This window comes from Mizuhopecten yessoensis, unplaced genomic scaffold, assembly GCF_002113885.1.
Source record: "Mizuhopecten yessoensis strain PY_sf001 unplaced genomic scaffold, ASM211388v2 scaffold5503, whole genome shotgun sequence".
In the NCBI taxonomy this organism is placed as follows: domain Eukaryota; kingdom Metazoa; phylum Mollusca; class Bivalvia; order Pectinida; family Pectinidae; genus Mizuhopecten; species Mizuhopecten yessoensis.
Window position 1 is genome coordinate 506,568 of NW_018406081.1, and position 21,501 is coordinate 528,068.

Genomic DNA, 21,501 nt, shown 5'->3' on the forward strand with positions numbered 1-21,501 from the left:
TTGTGATTTATGGTAGATGGAAATATATAAAAAAAATATGAAAATAATTCCTAATTGAAATATATTTTGGTGCTTATCTTGATAGAACAATAACCGTAATAAATAGTTGGGTGCAAATTCACACCTGGAAAAAAGTATATTAACAGGAAAGAGGGTGAAAAATATAATAAAATAAATGTATTATAAATTACAATAACATCATAGGGGTGAAAAAGAACATGTAAACGAATGTATCTGGGGCTCTTTTGTAAATGTTGTGTAATAATTTGTAATCTGTTAACTTTGACCTACAGTGAGGGCTTCGACCAGAAGAATATAGATGCCCTGCTACATCGTCTTGAGTTGGGGCTGAAACATCAGGCCAGAAACTTTGGACTCAACATGGCATTGGTAGGCATGGCAATGTGTACTCTAACGTATCTGTAACTGTCATGGCATTGGTAGGCATGGCCATGTGTACTCTAACGTATCTGTAACTGTCATGGCATTTCGGTTTTTATTCTATCAGTAACAAAATATAAAAAATAAACAGAACTGGAAAGGGTTGTGTGCTGTCAACCAGGTCTCTCAATTTGTAGAGTGTCCATCGAGAGTTCGGAGTGTCCCGTGTTTGAATCACCATGTTGCCGTGCATTTTCCTTACCTGTGGTGCCTGTGACCAATCCTTGTTTCAAGTAATAGGTGAATGCTGTGGCTTCTAAATACTGTTGTCATTGGTGGCGAGGACTTAGGAAAAGGAGGGAGGAATGTAGCGTAACTAGTCTTGGTCGTTCACTGGTGACCAGGTAGCTCAGTTGTTAGAGTTCTCATGTATGGTTTGTTCCTGTCGCTCTACAGGCTTATTGTGGGGTCCCAAGGTTTACTAGGGGGTGAGGTGAGAGAGAATGGAATGTATAAGATAACAGATTTATATTTGTATGAAAATTTGTTTCTAGATCCCTAGAGTATCCTCATGTTTACCATGTGTTATCAGTATACCATGCTCAACTTAAGGATGCCTGTCCCACTGCAGGCAAAACACTAAAGAGTTCCAACGAAGTTTTTCAGATTTGATTTATCCTCCCCTTAAGTTTGATTTTGGATAAAATTGTAGCACAAGTGGGCCAGGGTACTACAGTACTATTGAAATAAACTGTATACCTAAAGTATATACAATGTCTTGTTTTCAAACAGAATCTGGCATCAGTATGGAACCATGATGGGGACCCAATGTTGGCACTGCAGATCAACAATCACATTACACGGTTTAGACAGGCCATGGCTGACAACCCAAACTTCCTTCAGGACAAGGTCAAGGAGCACTTCAAGGTCAGTATAGAAGGTGGTATTAATGAATGAAAGGGTAAATAGTTAACAGGTCATGTTTATTTCAGTGAAATTTAGGCTTGCTAGCTTGGACATCTCCCCCACCTCTTTAAATATAGACCCGTTTAATATTCACATATTTACGCTGTAGTTGGCCCAGGAGTCCAACACCAGTGATTTTTAGCTCACCTGCCTGAAGGGCAAGTGTGTGTATGCTGTGGCACGTTGTCCATCCATCCTTCGTCAATCAACTTTTCCTTTAAGTGACTTCTTCTGAAGAATGGAAATACCTGGAGTCATGATATTAGGCTGGTAGCTATAGCTTCCTTTTTCTTCCTTAAATTACAGCAGCATGTACGTACAATATAGTGATATTTTTAACCCTTAGGCTGCTACGCACGGCATATGCCGTTTTGAAAAGTCGGGTCGTCAGTGCTACGCACGGCATATGCCGTTTCTCGGTCTGTAGGTTTTGATCGATAGCCAGGAAGTGTGAAGTCGGGTTGCTGCTATAGCAAACCCGAACGCGTATAATAGAAGGCTTCTGATTGGTTGTTTTGTCATTACTTTCGATATTCCCGGCAGTGTACCCTAGTAATGACCAAAGGTGTGCGAGAGAATTTCAAATCGAAAAAAAGTCATACAAATGGCGGACGCGTAGATTGAAGTGATGAATACGATGGTTAACATTTATTCTCCAGTGTCACCTATGATGATAATAAAGGTTTTGAAGGGTTTGACATGGTTGATGTGGAAATACTTTGGTGTAACATAATATGTAACTTTCCAATGAACGGCTTTGTCCCCTATGCAAACAGGAAAATATTGGCGGACCGAGGCGCACATGTCGTCTGCACGTGAGGCCGAATTGAACATTGACATTGATACGTTTTGAGCCGATTTATTACTTCAAACTTTTTATCGATGATTTAATCGTAAACTAGACCGTAGCTAAGATATATCTATATGCCGACGGTGACAGTAAATATATTGAATGACGACCTGAAACCTGTAGCAAATCACATGCAATTCTTGACGAAATACCTGACCTTTTTACCTGAGAATCTCCGTGTAAATGTACAGCGTCTTATGTCAAAAATGAAGTTTATAATCTCTGTTATCATTTGCCAATCACATTTGCGGACAAAAATAATTTTAAAATGATCTTTCTCTTGCTTAAATCTGATTGATTAAAAGATTCATTTTTTCTTACCTTTATTACCACCTGTACAGATAAATACTCAAGCAACTTAAGAATTGAAAACGTTAATATAAGACAACAACAAACAATTTTCATATAACTTTTTTTCACATATAACAAATATTTTTCAAGTTATGCACATTTGAAAAATTAAATAAATTAATTTAAATTTCAATAATTAATTCAGCAGTGGTGTCCCTTTACATAGAAAATAATGTAGCAGCCTAAGGGTAAATAAAGAATGGAAGATATTCCTCATTTTTTTTCTTCATTTTTTTTCTAGGGAAAGCAGCTTGTTAATGCATGTAAAACAATGCAGAAAAAGATCATTACTTCCTACTCGGAGAATGGGTAGATGGCATTACATAATTTTTTTCATTTCTTCTGATCATGAACTACAATATTTATTGGCTGGCTTATTACCAGTTTTCACTTGTGAGCAACTCAATAATCTCGTCTCCCAGCTCCCAACACCATTCATAATCCTCGGTGATTTTAATGGTCATAATAGCCTGTGGGGCTCTCCCAACACAGACGAGAGAGGAAGACGTATTGAGGAATTTATAGATAAAAACAACTTGTGCCTTTTTAACAACAATACCCCTACTTATTTACACCCTGCTACAGGCTCTCGTACCCACATTGATCTATCATTATGCCATCCATCCATTTTACTTGACTATGACTGGAGGGTAAATGATGATCTTTGTGGGAGTGACCACTTCCCAATTTTTCTTCAGAATATTGGGACTCCTCTTGATGATCCTCTACCTCGATGGAATATGCACAAAGCAGATTGGGCCCAATTCCAACACATGTGCATTGAAAAACTAACCATAGACAATTTTACTAACCTCGACGACCCTATCAAAACTTTTACTGAAACACTCACTTCAATTGCCCAAAAGACAATTCCAAAATCCGCTCCAAAACCTACGAAGTTCCTTTTATCTGAAGAATCTTTTAAAACACGCAGTAATCGGGCAGCTGCTCTAAGACGCTACTTCAATTGCCCAACTGCTTCAAACTACAGTGAATTTAAAATTTGGCGGGCAAAGGCTCGGCGATCAATTAAAATTGACAAAAGAAACAGCTGGAGAGAATATGTATCCAAGATATCATCAAACACGTCCTCAAAAAAAGTATGGGATATGATTCGGAAAATAAGTGGGAAAAAGAAAAAGGCAACATCCTCCCACCTCATTAATAAAAACAAAATTTTCTCGTCTATAACTGAAATTGCTGATGCATTTGCAAAAAACATAGCTAAAAACTCATCCCCTTTAAACCACTCCCAAAAATTCCAGTCTTTGAAAAAAAAGAGAGAAAAGAAACGGCTCAATTTCAAATCATCAAACAAAGAAAGTTATAATGAACAATTTACCCTACCAGAACTTGTTGATTCGCTTAGAAAATCACAGGACACTGCTTCAGGTCCTGATGATATTCCATATCAATTTCTAAAGCACTTACCGGACTCTTCACTAACATGCCTTCTTTACATATTCAACCAAGTTTACGCTTCCGGAAAGATTCCCGATTCGTGGAAGAACTCCACAATTATACCTATCCCAAAACCGGGAAAGGATGCTACTGACCCAAACAACTATCGTCCTATCTCTCTGACTAGTTGTGTATGTAAAACTTTGGAACGAATGATAAACACTAGACTGGTTTGGTTTCTTGAGGCCAACGATATAATATCCCCTCTTCAAAGTGGCTTTAGAAATAGAAGAGGGACAAATGACCATCTCATCAGATTAGAGACGTTCATTCGAGAGGCTTTCGCCAAGAAAGAACACCTTGTCGCTGTGTTCTTCGATCTTGAGAAGGCCTATGATACTACATGGCAGTATGGCATCATGAAAGATCTTCACGACCTTGGCGTACGTGGAAACCTTCCCAATTTTATATCTAATTACCTATCAGATAGACACTTCAAAGTCCGTGTTGGTTCAACTTTTTCTGAAACGTCTAAACAGGAAATGGGAGTCCCACAGGGTGGAATCCTATCAGTCACACTGTTTGGACTTAAAATAAATGATATAGTCAAATGTCTTGGTCAATCAACAGAAGGGTCGTTATTTGTGGATGACTTCTTGATCTGTTACAGATCTAAGAACATGCACACGATAGAACGACAACTTCAACAGAGTTTAAACAAACTACAAAATTGGGCAGACGAAAACGGCTTCAAATTCTCTAAATCCAAAACTGTGTGCATGCATTTCTGTCAAAAACGAAAAGCACACAATGACCCAAATCTAACACTCGATGGCACTAGAATTCCTGTTGTTGAACAGACTAAATTTCTCGGCCTCATTTTTGATTCGAAACTCTCTTTCATACCACATATAAAGTATCTGAAGGATAAGTGTTCCAAGGCGTTAAACATTATACGAGTCCTTTCTCATACTGATTGGGGAGCGGATCGTGAAATGCTTTTGCGCCTATACAGATCACTTATTCGAACAAAACTGGATTATGGTTCTATGGTATACGGGTCAGCGCGCAGTTCGTACCTTCAGATGCTAGATCCAATCCATAACCAAGGGCTACGTCTTGCCCTGGGAGCTTTTCGAACAACACCTGTAAAAAGCCTGTACGTGGAAGCAAATGAACCATCCCTTTATGACAGAAGAATAAAACTTTCATTACAATTTGCAACTCAATTAAAATCAAACCCTAAAAATCCTGCTTTCAACCAAGTATTCAACCCCAAATACCAAAACATATTTACGCAAAACCAAAAACTTCTGCCAACATTTGGTATCCGAATTTTGAATTTCCTGCAAGAACTCAACATAAAATTGACGGACATAGCTGAATTTAACATATCTGATGTTCCTCCGTGGACCATTCAAACCCCCGATTTTAACTTTACATTACATGAGCGAGGGAAATCAAGTGTTATGCCCGAAGAACACAAATCCTCCTTTCGGGAATGCATTTCGAATTACCCTTCTCATACACAACTTTACACCGATGGCTCCAAAGAAGGTGAGAAAGTGGCAGCAGCCTGCTGTACTGCCAATACTTGCACTTCAGTCCGACTACCAGACGGCGCCTCCATCTTTTCTGCTGAAGCATGCGCCATTGGTTTGGCCCTCGACCATATCGATGAACACCGCATTAAAAAGGCAATTATTTGTTCAGACTCTCTATCTGTCCTACAGAGTTTACAGTTACGAGATCCTAAAAACACAATCGTACAAAACCTTGCTCTTCGAATATCTCGTATATTAAAAAAGTCTAAAATAACTTTACTATGGATTCCGAGCCATGTCGGAATAAAAGGCAACGAATTTGCTGACAGGGAAGCAAAAAATGCATTGAATCTCGAACAAACAAATATCAAACTACCATACACAGATTTTAAACCTACTATTCGTACAGCCATTCAAAATGAATGGCAGAAACGCTGGTCTCTGGAGACCAACAACAAACTTTTTAAGATACAACCGAAACTTAAAACATCTATTCCCAGTCGGAAAGATCGTAGAGAGGAAGTTGTCCTCGCTCGGCTCCGCACTGGGCACACATATCCTACTCATTCGTACCTTTTAAAACGAGAAGATATACCTTCATGCCACGCATGTGACACTCCATTTACAGTGGAGCATTTTTTAATAGAATGTTCCGATTTTAAACACATTCGTGATAACTACTTCCGAGTCCCGGATATGAAAACACTTTTCAGTTCCGTGGATTCGAAGGCATTATTTAACTATTTGAAAGACATCGGGCTATTTTATAGACTCTGATGTCTTTTAACCCACCTTATCATTTTTGACGTTATATATATATCGCATATTCCATATCATCTATTCGTTATCTCTTTTATTATTTTAACTCCCTTTTATTTATTTTTTATTATCTACACATACAATGCGAATACTTTTAAAATGAACCATTTTATCTTCGCTATTCACATGTTTGTTAAAAAAGTAAAATAAATAAATAAATCACCATGGCCCTAAATGACCACAGCCGTCGATGGGCCGTTAAACATAAACAAACAAACAAACAAATATTACCAGCATGGGCTTATTGCTGGATAAATACAGTTGTTGATGTACAGGAGTAATTGCTCTTGACTGGATCATACAGTTTTGTGTTCCTAAACAACACAACTCCACTCAACGAAATTGTAGCTAATATACTGGAGTAACTGCCTTTGACTGGATCGTACAGTTTTGTGTTCCTAAACAACACAACTCCACTCTATGAAGTGGTAGCTAATATACAGGAGTTATTGCCCTTGAGTAGATTGTACAGTTTTGTGCTCCACTCCATTAATTGTGTAGTATTTTGTATAGTTACAAAATGACCCCACTGTGTGAATATTCTTTTAATTAGTGTTAGTTTATACAGGAGTTATCGCCCTTGACTGAATTGTGTAGTATTTTGTATAGTTACAAAATGACCCCACTGTCTGAATATACAGGAGTTATTGCCCTTGACTGAATTACACAGCATTCAGTATTGTTACAAAATGACCCTGCTGTCTAGACATACTTCAATTTAGTGTTAGTTAATACACATGAGTTATTGCCCTTGAATGTACATGACTGTGTATCTGTAGGACAACCAACACTGTCTTGTGACCACCATGGAGCCAGACAAAGACTTCGAGGAGGGCAGAACCAAGGAGGAGGCTGAGAGGCTGAAAAGGCATGTCAGTCAGCTGACCACATCTGACTGCAAGAATATTTTTGACACAGGTAAGTGATTATGCAGGTCAGGAGTGCACAAGATATTGGGTACGAATCAGTGAGTCACAATGGAAGGAACAAAGGTGAAAGAACAGAACCAGAAGGGGGTCAGAGGGTTGGACTTCACTATAAAGGACAGAGAAACTGGTAAGAAGGCTTGGAGGAGGTCACAGGTTAAGGGTCTCATGGTATACCAGGGGTCGCAAGTTCAGGTGTCACTTATGACTCAAGTAAGGGCTTATACTGGGGCATGAATGATGAGAGATAGGATCCTGATGAAATTACTAATCCTCAATTTTTATACAATCATGCAGTCACTCAGTAAACTTCATTCCTCTTGTCAGCTTTGAAATCCAGATTTTATTCCAAATATCATTAGATTACCATTGTGCCAGTCATCATGTGACTGTCGCATTCCATTTTAGACTGGCATGGAATTAATGGGGTAGAGTTATAAAGTAATCGATGAAAGACACAGTTGATTGCAGTGTAGTTGACAGGTTAAAATACAGAGAGCAAAAGTGATGCGGCGCAGGTGAAAGGTAACATGGGAAGGGGCACAGGGGAAGGGGCACAGGTGAAAGGTTACAGGGGAAGGAGCACAGGGGAAGGGGCACAGGTGAAAGGTCACAGGCAAAAGGTCACAGGGGAAGGGGCACATGCTAAAAGGTCACAGTAGAAGGGACACAGGTCAGGTTTATGAGACATAAATACTGCATACTAGGAAATTTTAGCTGCAGTCATATTTTCACTTTTTTTGTAAGCAGCATAATATACATAGTAGTTATATGTGAAGGGTGAAACTAGCACTGGGCAGTAATTGATCTCATGGGCGAAGGGTGAAATTAGCACTGGGCACTAATTGATCTCATTTGCGAAGGGTGAAAGTTTGACTGGGCGGTAATTGATCTCATGGGCAAAGGGTGAAAGTTTGACTGGGCGGTCGTTGATCTCGTGGGCGAAGGGTGAAATTAGCACTGGGCACTAATTGATCTCATGTGCGAAGGGTGAAATTAGCACTGGGCGGTAATTGATCTCATGGGCAAAGGGTGAAAGTTTGACTGGGCGGTCGTTGATCTCATGTGCGAAGGGTGAAAGTTTGACTGGACACTAATTGATCTCATGGGCGAAGGGTGAAAGTTTTACTGGGTGGTAATTGATCTCATGTGCGAAGGGTGAAAGTTTGACTGGACACTAATTGATCTCATGGGCGAAGGGTGAAAGTTTGACTGGGCGGTAATTGATCTCATGTGCGAAGGGTGAAAGTTTGACTGGGCGGAAAATTTCCAGGTATATAGTATATCTGTTGTATGTATGTGATGAAACAATCAGGATTTTTCACCGCATATGTATATATTGTTTTTCAAGGAAAGAAACTGCTGGAAAAACAAATGTCTCCTGAGGATTTGGATTGTCTTCCCACAATCCACCTGCACGAGATTGAGAGAGGAATAAAGCCAGAACCAGTAGAAACCATAGAATTAGGTATAAAGAAGTCTGTGTTTTGTTTGTTATGTTACACATCTGTGAGTTGTATATGTTACTAATGATGCTGTCCTCACATACAATATCTTCTTTTTATCACTTATAAAATCAATATATGGTAAGTGTAAAAAATAACCAGTGTTTTTTTACCTAAAAGCCTGTTCCTACATGAATTGGGAAAAATAGTAGAATAATTTTTATTGAAAATGGAAAGATATTCTTCATTGTTTCATTTAGGCAATTTCTTTTTGGCTTGTATTCTGCTGTAAAACTAGGCAAAAAATTTAAACTTATTACTCTTCAAATTACTTGTAAGCGACTCCGAAATGCACTTGCCTTATCAGACTAGAAACTTTCTTGAGATATTGATGTACCAGGTAATAAACAAGTAATTTTCAAACCCATTATATTTATATATTATTTACCCAAGTCTTTGTTTATGTCATTTTATGTTACTTGGTAATGTGTTGGGTTCAGTACAAATACAGTTGGTGTGTGGAAAGATGTAGTTGGATCGTTAAGAAAATCAGACTTTATATATTGCATGAAATAGTGGAGATATTCTTGATGTATTTAGTGTTTGTGCAGATATTCTTGATGTCTTTAGTGTTTGTGCAGATATTCTTGATGTATTTAGTGTTTGTGCAGATATTCTTGATGTATTTAGTGTTTGGTTTGAAGTCATTCATGATGTTTGCTTTGTAGGAGGTGTACCGGTACAGAAATGTGAAGCGCCAACCAACGGGGTATCGTACCTGACGATGATATCAAACCTAGCCTCAGTGTCGGATGATCTTAAACCCTACGTACCTCTCTTCTGTAACGTCATCACAAAGTAAGTAACGTCGGGTGTGAAGGAAGGGATCTCTTTTTTCAACAACATCACAAAGTCATCAACCTCTTGTATGTGACAATGATCCGACATCCAACACTTATCAAGAACTTGCGATCATTCACAAAAAATCAAAGATAAACCAATGCAATTTAGATCTCAGAAAATTCAGTTTCAACTTCAGGACAGTAAGAATATGGAACAGCTTCGGAAAGAGAGTTATAGGCTCAACTACATTTAAAGAATTTGAGGTCAATTTGGATGAACACTTGAAAAATATATATATGAAATATGATCACTTGGCAAATTTGTAAGTTTTTACATGTTTGTTAGAATTGAATGTAAATATATTATACGTATGTTTTGTATCGTTGATATAGATATAGAGGGAGATATTTTACTGCATCCATCTTTTTTCCTATTAAATTAAATCCTATTAACACATATAATATAACTTGCTATCTGTAAACTTGTCATAAATTCTATAACACATTTTCAGGGAGATTGTGTTTTGGATCTTTTCATGGCCAGAAAAACTGAAGTATTTAAGAGTTAGATAATGTTATTGACTATCACTTGTGATTGGTGAGATTATAATAGATTGGTTGTGTCTGTTAACAGGATGGGAGCAGGAGATTATGATTATAAGTCTCTCTCACAGGACATTGACTTATACACGGGGGGACTGTCTGCTGGAGTTCATGTCAAGGCTCATCACACAGACGACAACACGTACGAACAGGTAAACACACACATGACAACAGGTACAAACAGGTAAACACACACAGGTACGAACAGGTAAACACACACAGGACAACAAATCAGAGAGGTCAATACACACAGGACAACAGGTACGAACAGGTAAACACATACAGGACAACAAATCAGAGAGGTCGATACACACAGGACAACAGGTACGTACCGGTAAACACAAACAGGACAACAAGTACAAACAGGTAAACACACACAGGACAAGTCAGAGAAGTCGATACACACAGGACAACAGGAACCAACAGGTAAACACACACAGGTACCAACGGGAAAACACACACAGGACAAAAGATACCAACAGGTAAACACTTACAGGACAACAGGTACCAACAGGTAAACACACACCGGTACCAATGGGTAAACACACACAGGACAACAGGTGCCAACAGGTAAACACACACCGGTACTAACGGGAAAACACACACAGGACAAAAGATACCAACAGGTAAACACTTACAGGACAACAGGTACCAACAGGTAAACACACACTGGACAACAGGTACCAACAGGTAACCACACACAGGACAACAGGTACCAACAGGTAAACACACCCCGGTACCAATGGGTAAACACACACAGGACAACAGGTGCCAACAGGTAAACAAACACCGGTACTAACGGGAAAACACACACAGGACAAAAGATGCCAACAGGTAAACACTTACAGGACAACAGGTACCAACAGGTAAACACACACCGGTACCAATGGGTAAACACACCCAGGACAACAGGTGCCAACAGGTAAACACACACCGGTACTAACGGGAAAACACACACAGGACAAAAGATGCCAACAGGTAAACACTTACAGGACAACAGGTACCAACAGGTAAACACACACAGATACCAATGAGTAAACACACACAGGACAACAGGTACGAACAGGGAAACACACACAGGACAACAGGTACCAACAGGTAAACACACACAACACACACAGGACAACAGGTACGAACAGGTAAACACACACCGGTGTAACAGCCACTTCTTTCCCCCCCGCTGAAAGTTTCCCTGGGGAAAGAATCAGCTAGCTGATTCTTTCCCCCACAAGATAGTTTTTTCCCGGGGGGAAGAAATCAGCTAGTGGATTCTTTCCCCGGGGGAAGAAATTAGCTAGCTGATAATTTCGCCCCGGGGGAAAATAACTAGCCAATTTTTCCCTTCCAGTGAAAATAACTAGCTTATTTTTTTCTGTCTCTCTTTTTTTTTGTATTAATTTCAAGGAAGGAGCAAACTACTAGCATGCAGATTTTCCTCCTAATATTGATTTTTTAAGGAGGGGGAACTATTGGCTGGTTGGTTCTCTACCCCCTTGGCATTGATTTGTGGGTGGATGGGGGAGGAAACTATTTCCCCCCTTTCTGTATAAGCAATTAGGGGGGAAACTATTGGCTAGCTGATTCTATCCCTACTCTCTGTGTAAGTAAGCAATTAGGAAAGGAAACTATTGGCTAGCTGATTCCTTCCCCATCTCTGTATTAGTAACTAGGGGGAAACTATTGGCTAGCTGATTCTTTCCCCCTGGTTACTAATACAGAGAGGGGGGAAAGAATCATACAGACAATTAGTTCCCCCTTAGTTACTAATACAGAGAGGGGGGAAAGAATCAGCTAGACAATAGTTTCCCCCTGGTTACTAATACAGAGGGGGGAAAGAATCATACAGACAATTAGTTCCCCCTTAGTTACTAATACAGAGAGGGGGGAAAGAATCAGCTAGACAATAGTTTTCCCTCTTGTTTCTAATACAGAGGGGGGAAAGAATCAGCTAGCCAATAGTTTTCCCCCTAGTTACTAATACAGAGATGGGCGAAAGAATCAGCTAAAGGTTTAAGAATCAGCTAGCCAATAGTTTCCCCTTAGTTAATAATACAGAGAGAGGGGGGAAAGAATCAGCTAGACAATAGTTTCCCCCTGGTTACTAATACAGAGGGGGGAAAGAATCATACAGACAATTAGTTCCCCCTTAGTTACTAATACAGAGAGGGGGGAAAGAATCAGCTAGACAATAGTTTTCCCTCTTGTTTCTAATACAGAGGGGGGAAAGAATCAGCTAGCCAATAGTTTTCCCCCTAGTTACTAATACAGAGAGGGGCGAAAGAATCAGCTAAAGGTTTAAGAATCAGCTAGCCAATAGTTTCCCCTTAGTTAATAATACAGAGAGGGGGGGAAAGAATCAGCTAGCCAATAACTTCCCCCCTAATAACTAATTCGGAGGAAAAGGATTGGCTAGTCACCAATATCCCCCATTAACAAACACTACGAGGGGGAGCAATAAATAGCAGATTTCTTCCTCGGGGAAAAAATAATAATATGGGGTGGGGGGAAAGAATTAGCTAGCTGATTTCTTCCCCCGGGGAAAAAACTAACTGAGGGGAGAAAGAATCAGCTAGCTGATTCATTCCCCCGGGGAATGAATCAACTAGCCTATTTCTTCCCCGGGGAAGGAATCAGCTAGCCTATTTCTTCCCCGGGGAAAGAATTAGCTAGCTGATTTTTTCCCCAAGGAAACTTTCAGGCGGGGAAGGAAATGATTTCTACACCGGTACCAACAGGTAAACACATACAGGACAACAGGTACCAACAGGTAAACACACACAGATACCAATGAGTAAACACACACAGGACAACAGGTACCAACAGGTAAACACACACAGGACAACAGGTACAAACAGGTAACCACACACAGGACAACATGTACCAACAGGTAAACACACACTGGTACCAACGGGAAAACACACACAGGACAAAAGATACCAACAGGTAATAACACACAGGACAACAGGTACCAACAGGTAAACACACACCGGTACCAAAGGGTAAACACATACAGGACAACAGGTACCAACAGGTAAACACACACAGGACAACAGGTACCAACAGGAAAACACACACCGGTACCAAAGGGCAAACACATACAGGACAACAGGTACAAACAGGGAAACACACACTGGTACCAAAGGGTAAACACATACAGGACAACAGGTACCAACAGGTAAACACACACCAGTACCAACGGGTAAACACACACAGGACAACAGGTACAAACAGGTAAACACACACTGGACAACAAGTCAGAGGAGTTGATACACACAGGACAACAGGTACGTACAGGTAAACACACACAGGACAATAGGTACCAACAGGTAAACACACACAGGACAACAGGTACAAACAGGTAAACACATACACGACAACAGGTACCAACAGGCAAACACATACAGGACAACAGGAACCAACAGGAAAACACACACAGGACAAAAGGTACCAACATGTAAACACACACAGGCCAACAGGTACAAACAGGTAAACACACACTGGACAACAGGTACCAACAGGTAAACACATACAGGACAACAGGTACCAACATGTAAACACACACAGGACAACATATTAAAAGTGGAAGCGAGACTATGATGTTGCTTTTCCGGCAATGGTGGTGAAAGTGGCGACGGCGTCAACATTAAGTTAGTTTCACTGAAAGTATAAGTGTTGGACCAACCAAACGTGGACCATAGATGCATCTTAAGTAGTACATCTCAACCCATGCATCAAATGCTGAATACTTTTCATTGACTTCGTCAGCATCTCCATCAGCATTAAGCTTTTGCATTTAAGTTAGTTTCTCTGATATGTGCATTGATGGTCAAAGCGGAGCATAGGCGAGACATATCAGTCAAAATGGCTTGCTGGGGAAGAGTTCTCTCCCTTCATTCAGACAAAATCCTCCCAGTTATGTACATCATGCAGCCGTCCCACTATCCCGCCAGGTTCAGCTATAATTGAATGTGTATGTTTTCATTGTAAACTGATGAGGAGGCTCCTCTTTAACAGAATACACATACAATTATTCTAAAGATGATTAGGAATGTTCCTAGAAATTTTAATACACTTTACATACCTGGTATATATATATTTCAAAATGCTTTTCACACATTTTATACACAACTACAATAAAGAAATTTGATGATATTGATTATCATTGTGATGATTGTGTTGATTTGTTTCAGGGATTAATGTTTTCCTCCTACTGTCTGGACAGGAACTTGGAGAAGATGCTGGGACTTTGGACAGATGTATTTACAAGGTAAGAGACTCTATAAACACCACCAAAGATACATATATATATATGTCTGACATTTCACATCGCAGAGTTGATATGAGTGACATTTTCTCATTCCCGGGTACAAATTGCTGGCATTTTAGCACATTAATTTGTATGAATTTTATTTCTTATTAGCATATTATAAACACAAAAGTAACATTTGTCAATGATCTGAAGTTTCAGTTATTTGCACCTCTGTCATGGTCCCCAGTAAATACACTCTAATCGGAGATTAACTATGGATCCATTCAATTCGCTACGGCTATGTACTGTACCCTGACAGTACAACCGCATTATGGACAGATTTACAGTCATTGTAATAATGTGTAACATGATTTGCAGTGCAAAATATTCTAATCAGATATCTCACCGGTATATATATGATGTTACATATTTCAGTCGAGCCTTCCAAATTATTTCATTTTGTAACATCAGTTAACCTATCTTACCCTATTGCATATCACACATATGTGTGCGTGTTTATCACACGATGGGGCGATCAATTGTAAAATAGCACAGTTGTGTGCATTATGTGCATAGGATGTGTGGACGGTATGCGTACGATGTATGCACAGTAGTTTCGATACGTTGTGCGATCACACAGCTGTAGCATGCATTGAAACCGTGCAACTGTGTGAGCCGTTTATTAGGGCCACCTCAGAGATACAGGTGCCCTTTAACAGTCTGTCTATCACTCCACACTGTTGTTTTCAGAGATTTCTTAAAATCCAAAAGACTGATCTTTTGCATGGTGATATACTGTCATTTGTAGATTTCAAATAAGGGTTTAAAAGTTTTCTAAGGTCAAGGTCACTGTTACTAAATTGATATGTACCTTGGGGGTAGGGTAATTATTTCGGAATTGAATAGACTGATGTTTTTGAAATTAGATTTAATGATACACTATGTAGATGTACAGTTTGAGTTTAAAAATGTCCCAAGGTCAAGGTAACTATTACTTAAAATAGACCATGGGGGTGGGGGTGGGATGTTGTCAGTAACTTTGCGGGGCTCTTAATGACCTGTCATTGTTCTAGTATGTTTAACTCAGATCATCAACTCCCTAATGTATTTAATTCTTGATTTGACTGGAAAATAAGACTACCATTGCATTATTTTGAGGTACTGACTAAGGAATTCTGTCAACACATCTTACTTACCATCATATCAGTGAGCACTCACATACCTTGAGGTACTGACTAAGAAATTCTGTCCACACATCTTACTTACAATCATATCGGTGAGCTCTCACATACCTTGATTCACTGACTAAGGAATTCTGTCAATACATCTTACTTACCATCATAACTGAGCTCTCACATGCCTTGAGATACTTACTAAGGAATTCTGTCAACCCATCTTACTTACCATCATAACAGTGAGCTCTCGCATACCTTAAGGTACTGACTAAGGAATTCTGTCGACACATCTTACTTACAATCATATCAGTCAGCTCTCACATACCTTGAGGTGAAGACTAAGGAATTCGTCCACTCATCTTACTTACCATCATATCACTGCGCTCTCACATACCTTGAGGTAAAGACTAAGGAATTTGTCCACACATCTTACTTACCACCATATCGGTGAGCTCTCACATACCTTGATGCACTAACTAAGGAATTCTGTCAACACCTCTTACTTACAATCATATCAGCGAGCTCTCACCTACCTTGAGGTACTGACTAAGTAATTCTGCCTACACATCTTACTTACAATCATATAAGTAAGCTCTCACATACCTTGAGGTCCTGACTAAGGAATTCTGTCAACCCATCTTACTTACCATCATAACAGTGAGCTCTCACATGCCTTGAGGAACTGACTAAGGAATTCTGTCAAGACATCTTACTTACAATCATATCAGCGAGCTCTCACATACCTTGAGGTAAAGACTAAGGAATTCTGTCGACCCATCTTACTTACCATCATAACAGTGATCTCTCACATGCCTTGAGGTACTCAGTGAGCACTCACATACCTTGAGGTACTGCCTAAGGAATTCTGTCAACACATCTAACTTACAATCATATCAGCGAGCTCTCACATACCTTGAGGTCCTGACTAAGGAATTCTGTCAACTCATCTTACTTACAATCATATCCGTGAGCTCTCACATACCTTGATGCAATGACTAAGGAATTCTGTCAACCCATCTTACTTACCATCATAACTGAGCTCTCACATGCCTTGAGATACTTACTAAGGAATTCTGTCAACACCTCTTACTTACAATCATATCAGTGAGATCTCACATACCTTGAGGTACTGATTAAGGAATTCTGTCAACACATCTAACTTACAATCATATCAGCGAGCTCTCACCTACCTTGAGGTACTGACTAAGCAATTCTGTCAACACATCTTACTAACAATCATATCAGTGAGCTCTAACATACCTTGAGGTACTGACTAAGAAATTCTGTCCGCACATCTTACTTACCACCATATCAGAGAGCTCTCACATGCCTTGAGGTACTGACTAAGGACTTCTGTCAACACATCTTACTTTCCATCATATCGGTAAGCTCTCACATACCTTGAGGTCCTGACTAAGGAATTCTGTCCATACATCTTACTTACCATCATAACAGAGAGCTCTCACATACCTTGAGGGACTGACTAAGGAATTCTGTCAGCACATCTTACTTACCATCATAACAGTGAGCACAGGTGAAGACTAAGGAATTTGTCAACACATCTTTCTTCCAATCATATCAGTGAGCTCTCACATTCCTTGAGGTAACGACTAAGAATTCTGTACACACATTTTACTTACCACCATATCAGTGAGCTCTCCCATACCTTGAGGTACTGACTAAGAAATTCTGTCAACACATCTTACTTGCAATCATATCAGTGAGCTCTCACATACATTGAGGTACTGACTAAGGAATTCTGCCTACACATCTTACTTACCATCATTTCACTCACATGCCTTGAGGCACTGAATAAGGAATTCTGTCAACACATATTACTTACCATCATATCAATGAGCTCTCACATACCTTGAGGTGAAGACTAAGGAAATTCTGTCAACACATCTTACTTTCCATCATATCGGTAAGCTCTCACATACCTTGAGGTGAAGACTAAGGAATTCGTCCACTCATCTTACTTACCATCATATCACTGCGCTCTCACATACCTTGAGGTAAAGACTAAGGAATTCTGTCGACCCATCTTACTTACCATCATAACAGTGAGCTCTCACATGCCTTGAGGTACTGACTAAGGAATTCTGCCTACACATCTTACTTAACATCATATCAGTGAGCTCTCACATGCCTGGAGGTAACGACTAAGAATTCTGTACACACATCTTACTTACCATCTTATCAGTGAGCTCTCACATGCCTTGAGATACTTACTAAGGAATTCTGTCAACACCTCTTACTTACAATCATATCAGTCAGCTCTCACATACCTTGAGGTAACGACTAAGAATTCTGTACACACATCTTACTTACCATCTTATCAGTGAGCTCTCACATGCCTGGAGGTAACGACTAAGAATTCTGGCCACACATCTTACTTACCATCATTTTAGTGAGCTCTCACATACCTTGATGCAATGACTAAGGAATTCTGTCAACTCATCTTACTTACAATCATATCAGCGAGCTCTCACCTACCTTGAGGTACTGACTAAGCAATTCTGTCAACACATCTTACTTTCCATCATATCGGTAAGCTCTCACATACCTTGAGGTGAAGACTAAGGAATTCGTCCACTCATCTTACTTACCATCATATCTGAGCTCTCACATACCTTGAGTTAACGACTAAGAATTCTGTCCACACATCTTACTTACCACCATATCGGTGAGCTCTCACATACCTTAATGAACTGACTAAGGAATTCTGTCAAGACATCTTACTTACAATCATATAAGTGAGCTCTCACATACCTTGAGTTACTGACTAAGGAATTCTGTCAAAACATCTTACTTACAATAATATCAGTAAGCTCTCACATACCTTGAGGTCCTGACTAAGGAATTCTGTCAATACATCTTACTTACAATCATATAAGTAAGCTCTCACATACCTTGAGGTGAAGACTAAGGAATTCGTCCACTCATCTTACTTACCATCATATCAGAGAGCTCTCACATGCCTTGAGGTACTGACTAAGGACTTCTGTCAACACATCTTACTTTCCATCATATCGGTAAGCTCTCACATACCTTGATGCGCTGACTAAGGAATTCTGTCAATACATCTTACTTACAATCATATCAGTAAACTCTCACATACCTTGATGCACTAACTAAGGAATTCTGTCAACACCTCTTACTTACAATCATATCAGTGCGCTCTCACATACCTTTATGCACTTACTAAGGAATTCTGTCAACACCTCTTACTTACAATCATATCAGCGAGCTCTCACATACCTTGAGGTACTGACTAAGTAATTCTGCCTACACATCTTACTTACCATCATATCACTGCGCTCTCACATACCTTGAGGTAAAGACTAAGGAATTCTGTCGACCCATCTTACTTACCATCATAACAGTGAGCACAGGTGAAGACTAAGGAATTTGTCAACACATCTTACTTACCATAATATCAGTGAGCACTCACATACCTTAAGGTAATGCCTTAGGAATTCTGTCCACACATCTTACATACCATCATATCAGTGAGCTCTAACATGCCTTGAGGTACTTACTAAGGAATTCTGTCAACCCATCTTACTTACCATCATAACTGAGCTCTCACATGCCTTGAGGTACCGACTAAGAATTCTGTACACACTGTCCACACATCTTACTTACCACCATATCGGTGAGCTCTCACATACCTTAAAGTACTGACTAAGGAATTCTGTCAAAACATCTTACTTACAATAATATCAGTGAGCTCTAAAATACCTTGAGGTACTGACTAAGCAATTCTGTCAACACATCTTACTTACCATCATATCAGAGAGCTCTCACATACCTTGAGGTACTGACTAAGGAATTCTGCCTACACATCTTACTTACCATCATATCAGTGAGCTCTCACATACCTTGAGGTAAGGACTAAGAATTCTGTACACACATCTTACTTACCATCATATCAGTGAGCTCTCACATGCCTTGAGGTGAAGACTAAGGAATTTGTCCACACATCTTACTTACCATCATATCAGTGAGCTCTCACATACCTTGAGGTAACGACTAAGAATTCTGTACACACATTTTACTTACCACCATATCAGTGAGCTCTCACATACCTTGAGTTAACGACTAAGAATTCTGTCCACACATCTTACTTACCATCATATCAGTGAGCTCTCACATACCTTGAGTTAACGACTAAGGAATTCTGTCCACACATCTTACTTACCATCATAACAGTGAGCTCTCGCCTGCCTTGTGGTACGTATACTGACTAAGGAATTCTGTCCACACATCTTACTTACCATCATATCAGTGAGCTCTCACATGCCTTGAGGTAACGACTAAGAATTCTGTACACACATCTTACTTACCATCATATCAGTGAGCTCTCACATACCTTGAGGTGAAGACTAAGGAATTTGTCCACACATCTTACTTACCACCATATCAGTGAGCTCTCACATATCTTGAGGTGAAGACTAAGGAATTCTGTCCACACATCTTACTTACCACTATAACAGTAAGCTCTCACATACCTTGAGGTGAAGACTAAGGAATTCTGTACACACATCTTACTTACCATCATAACTGAGCTCTCACATGCCTTGAGGTAAAGACTAAGGAATTCTGTCGACCCATCTTACTTACCATCATAACAGTGAGCTCTCACATACCTTGAGGTAACGACTAAGGAATTCTGTCCACACATCTTACTTACCATCATTTCAGTAAGCTCTCACATGCCTGGAGGTAACGACTAAGAATTCTGTCCACACATCTTACTTACCACCATATCAGTGAGCTCTCACATGCCTGGAGGTAACGATTAAGAATTCTGTACACACATCTTACTTACCATCATAACTGAGCTCTCACATGCCTTGAGGTACTGACTAAGGAATTCTGTCAACACATCTTACTTACCATCATATCAGTGAGCACTCACATACCTTAAGGTAATGACTTAGGAATTCTGTCCACACATCTTACTTACCATCATATCAGTGAGCTCTCACATGCCTTGAGGTACTTACTAAGGAATTCTGTCAACACATCTTACTTACCATCATAACAGTGAGCACTCACATACCTTGTAAGCTTTCTTCTATTCCACAGACCAGACCTTAAAGATAATGAACGATTCTTGACCTTGGTCAACATGACTGCTGCTGAGATGTCATCGTCTATAGTCAACATGGGTCATTCTTTTGCCATCAGTCACTCAAGGGCAGGTCTGACCCCAACAGGATTCCTACAGGAACAATTTGGAGGCATGACACAGGTATCTAAACTGTCCTACAACTTACAAGTTACAGTCAGCTGTAAGGTCATTCACGATACTCCAGGGGTTAGGCATATTCACATACGCTCTGTGCCCCCCGCTGAAATATGTCATGACATGTAGTGTAACTATGGTGATATAGTGTAACTATCGTGATAGAGTGTAACTATGGTGATATAGGATAACTAGTCTATGGTGAGAAAATGTAATGGAAAAAATCGTAACAAAAATGATGGCATTATTAGCTCACCTGCCCGAAGGGCAAGTGAGCTTATGTCGTGGTGCGGCGTCCGTCCGTCCATCTGTCCGTCCTCGTCCGTCAATTTTTCCTTTAAACAACTTCTTCTGAAGAACGGATAAGCCTAGAGTCATGATATTTGGCTGAAAGCTTTGTTGGTAGGAGCCCTACAAAGTTTGAGAACGAAAATGACCTTGACCTACTTTCAAGGTCACAGGGGTCAAATATGTCAAAAACTTCAAACGACTCCTTCTGAAGAACTAAAAGGTATTGAATCTTCATATTTGGCTGATTGGTTCCTGGGATGGAGCCCAACAAAGTTTGAGAATGAAAATTACCTTGACCTACTTTCAAGGTCACAGGAGTCAAATGTGTAAAAAGCTTCAAATGACTTCTTCTGAAGAACTGAAGGGTATAGAATCTTTATATTTGGCTGGTGGCTTCCTGGGAT

General features: G+C 39.8%; 1 protein-coding gene across 2 annotated transcripts in view; it reads left to right on the forward strand.

Annotated features, from left to right (window-relative positions):
• LOC110450758 (presequence protease, mitochondrial-like) overlaps window positions 1–21,501 on the forward strand; it is a 62,514-nt gene that overhangs the window by 24,329 nt on the left and 16,684 nt on the right. For both annotated transcript variants that reach the window (XM_021498453.1, XM_021498454.1), the window contains exons 12-19: window positions 294–390; window positions 1,174–1,308; window positions 7,092–7,230; window positions 8,590–8,706; window positions 9,412–9,541; window positions 10,160–10,280; window positions 14,319–14,395; window positions 20,647–20,812. In XM_021498453.1, coding sequence (XP_021354128.1) covers window positions 294–390; window positions 1,174–1,308; window positions 7,092–7,230; window positions 8,590–8,706; window positions 9,412–9,541; window positions 10,160–10,280; window positions 14,319–14,395; window positions 20,647–20,812 — 982 coding nt within the window. The remainder of the gene's footprint in view (window positions 1–293; window positions 391–1,173; window positions 1,309–7,091; window positions 7,231–8,589; window positions 8,707–9,411; window positions 9,542–10,159; window positions 10,281–14,318; window positions 14,396–20,646; window positions 20,813–21,501) is intronic.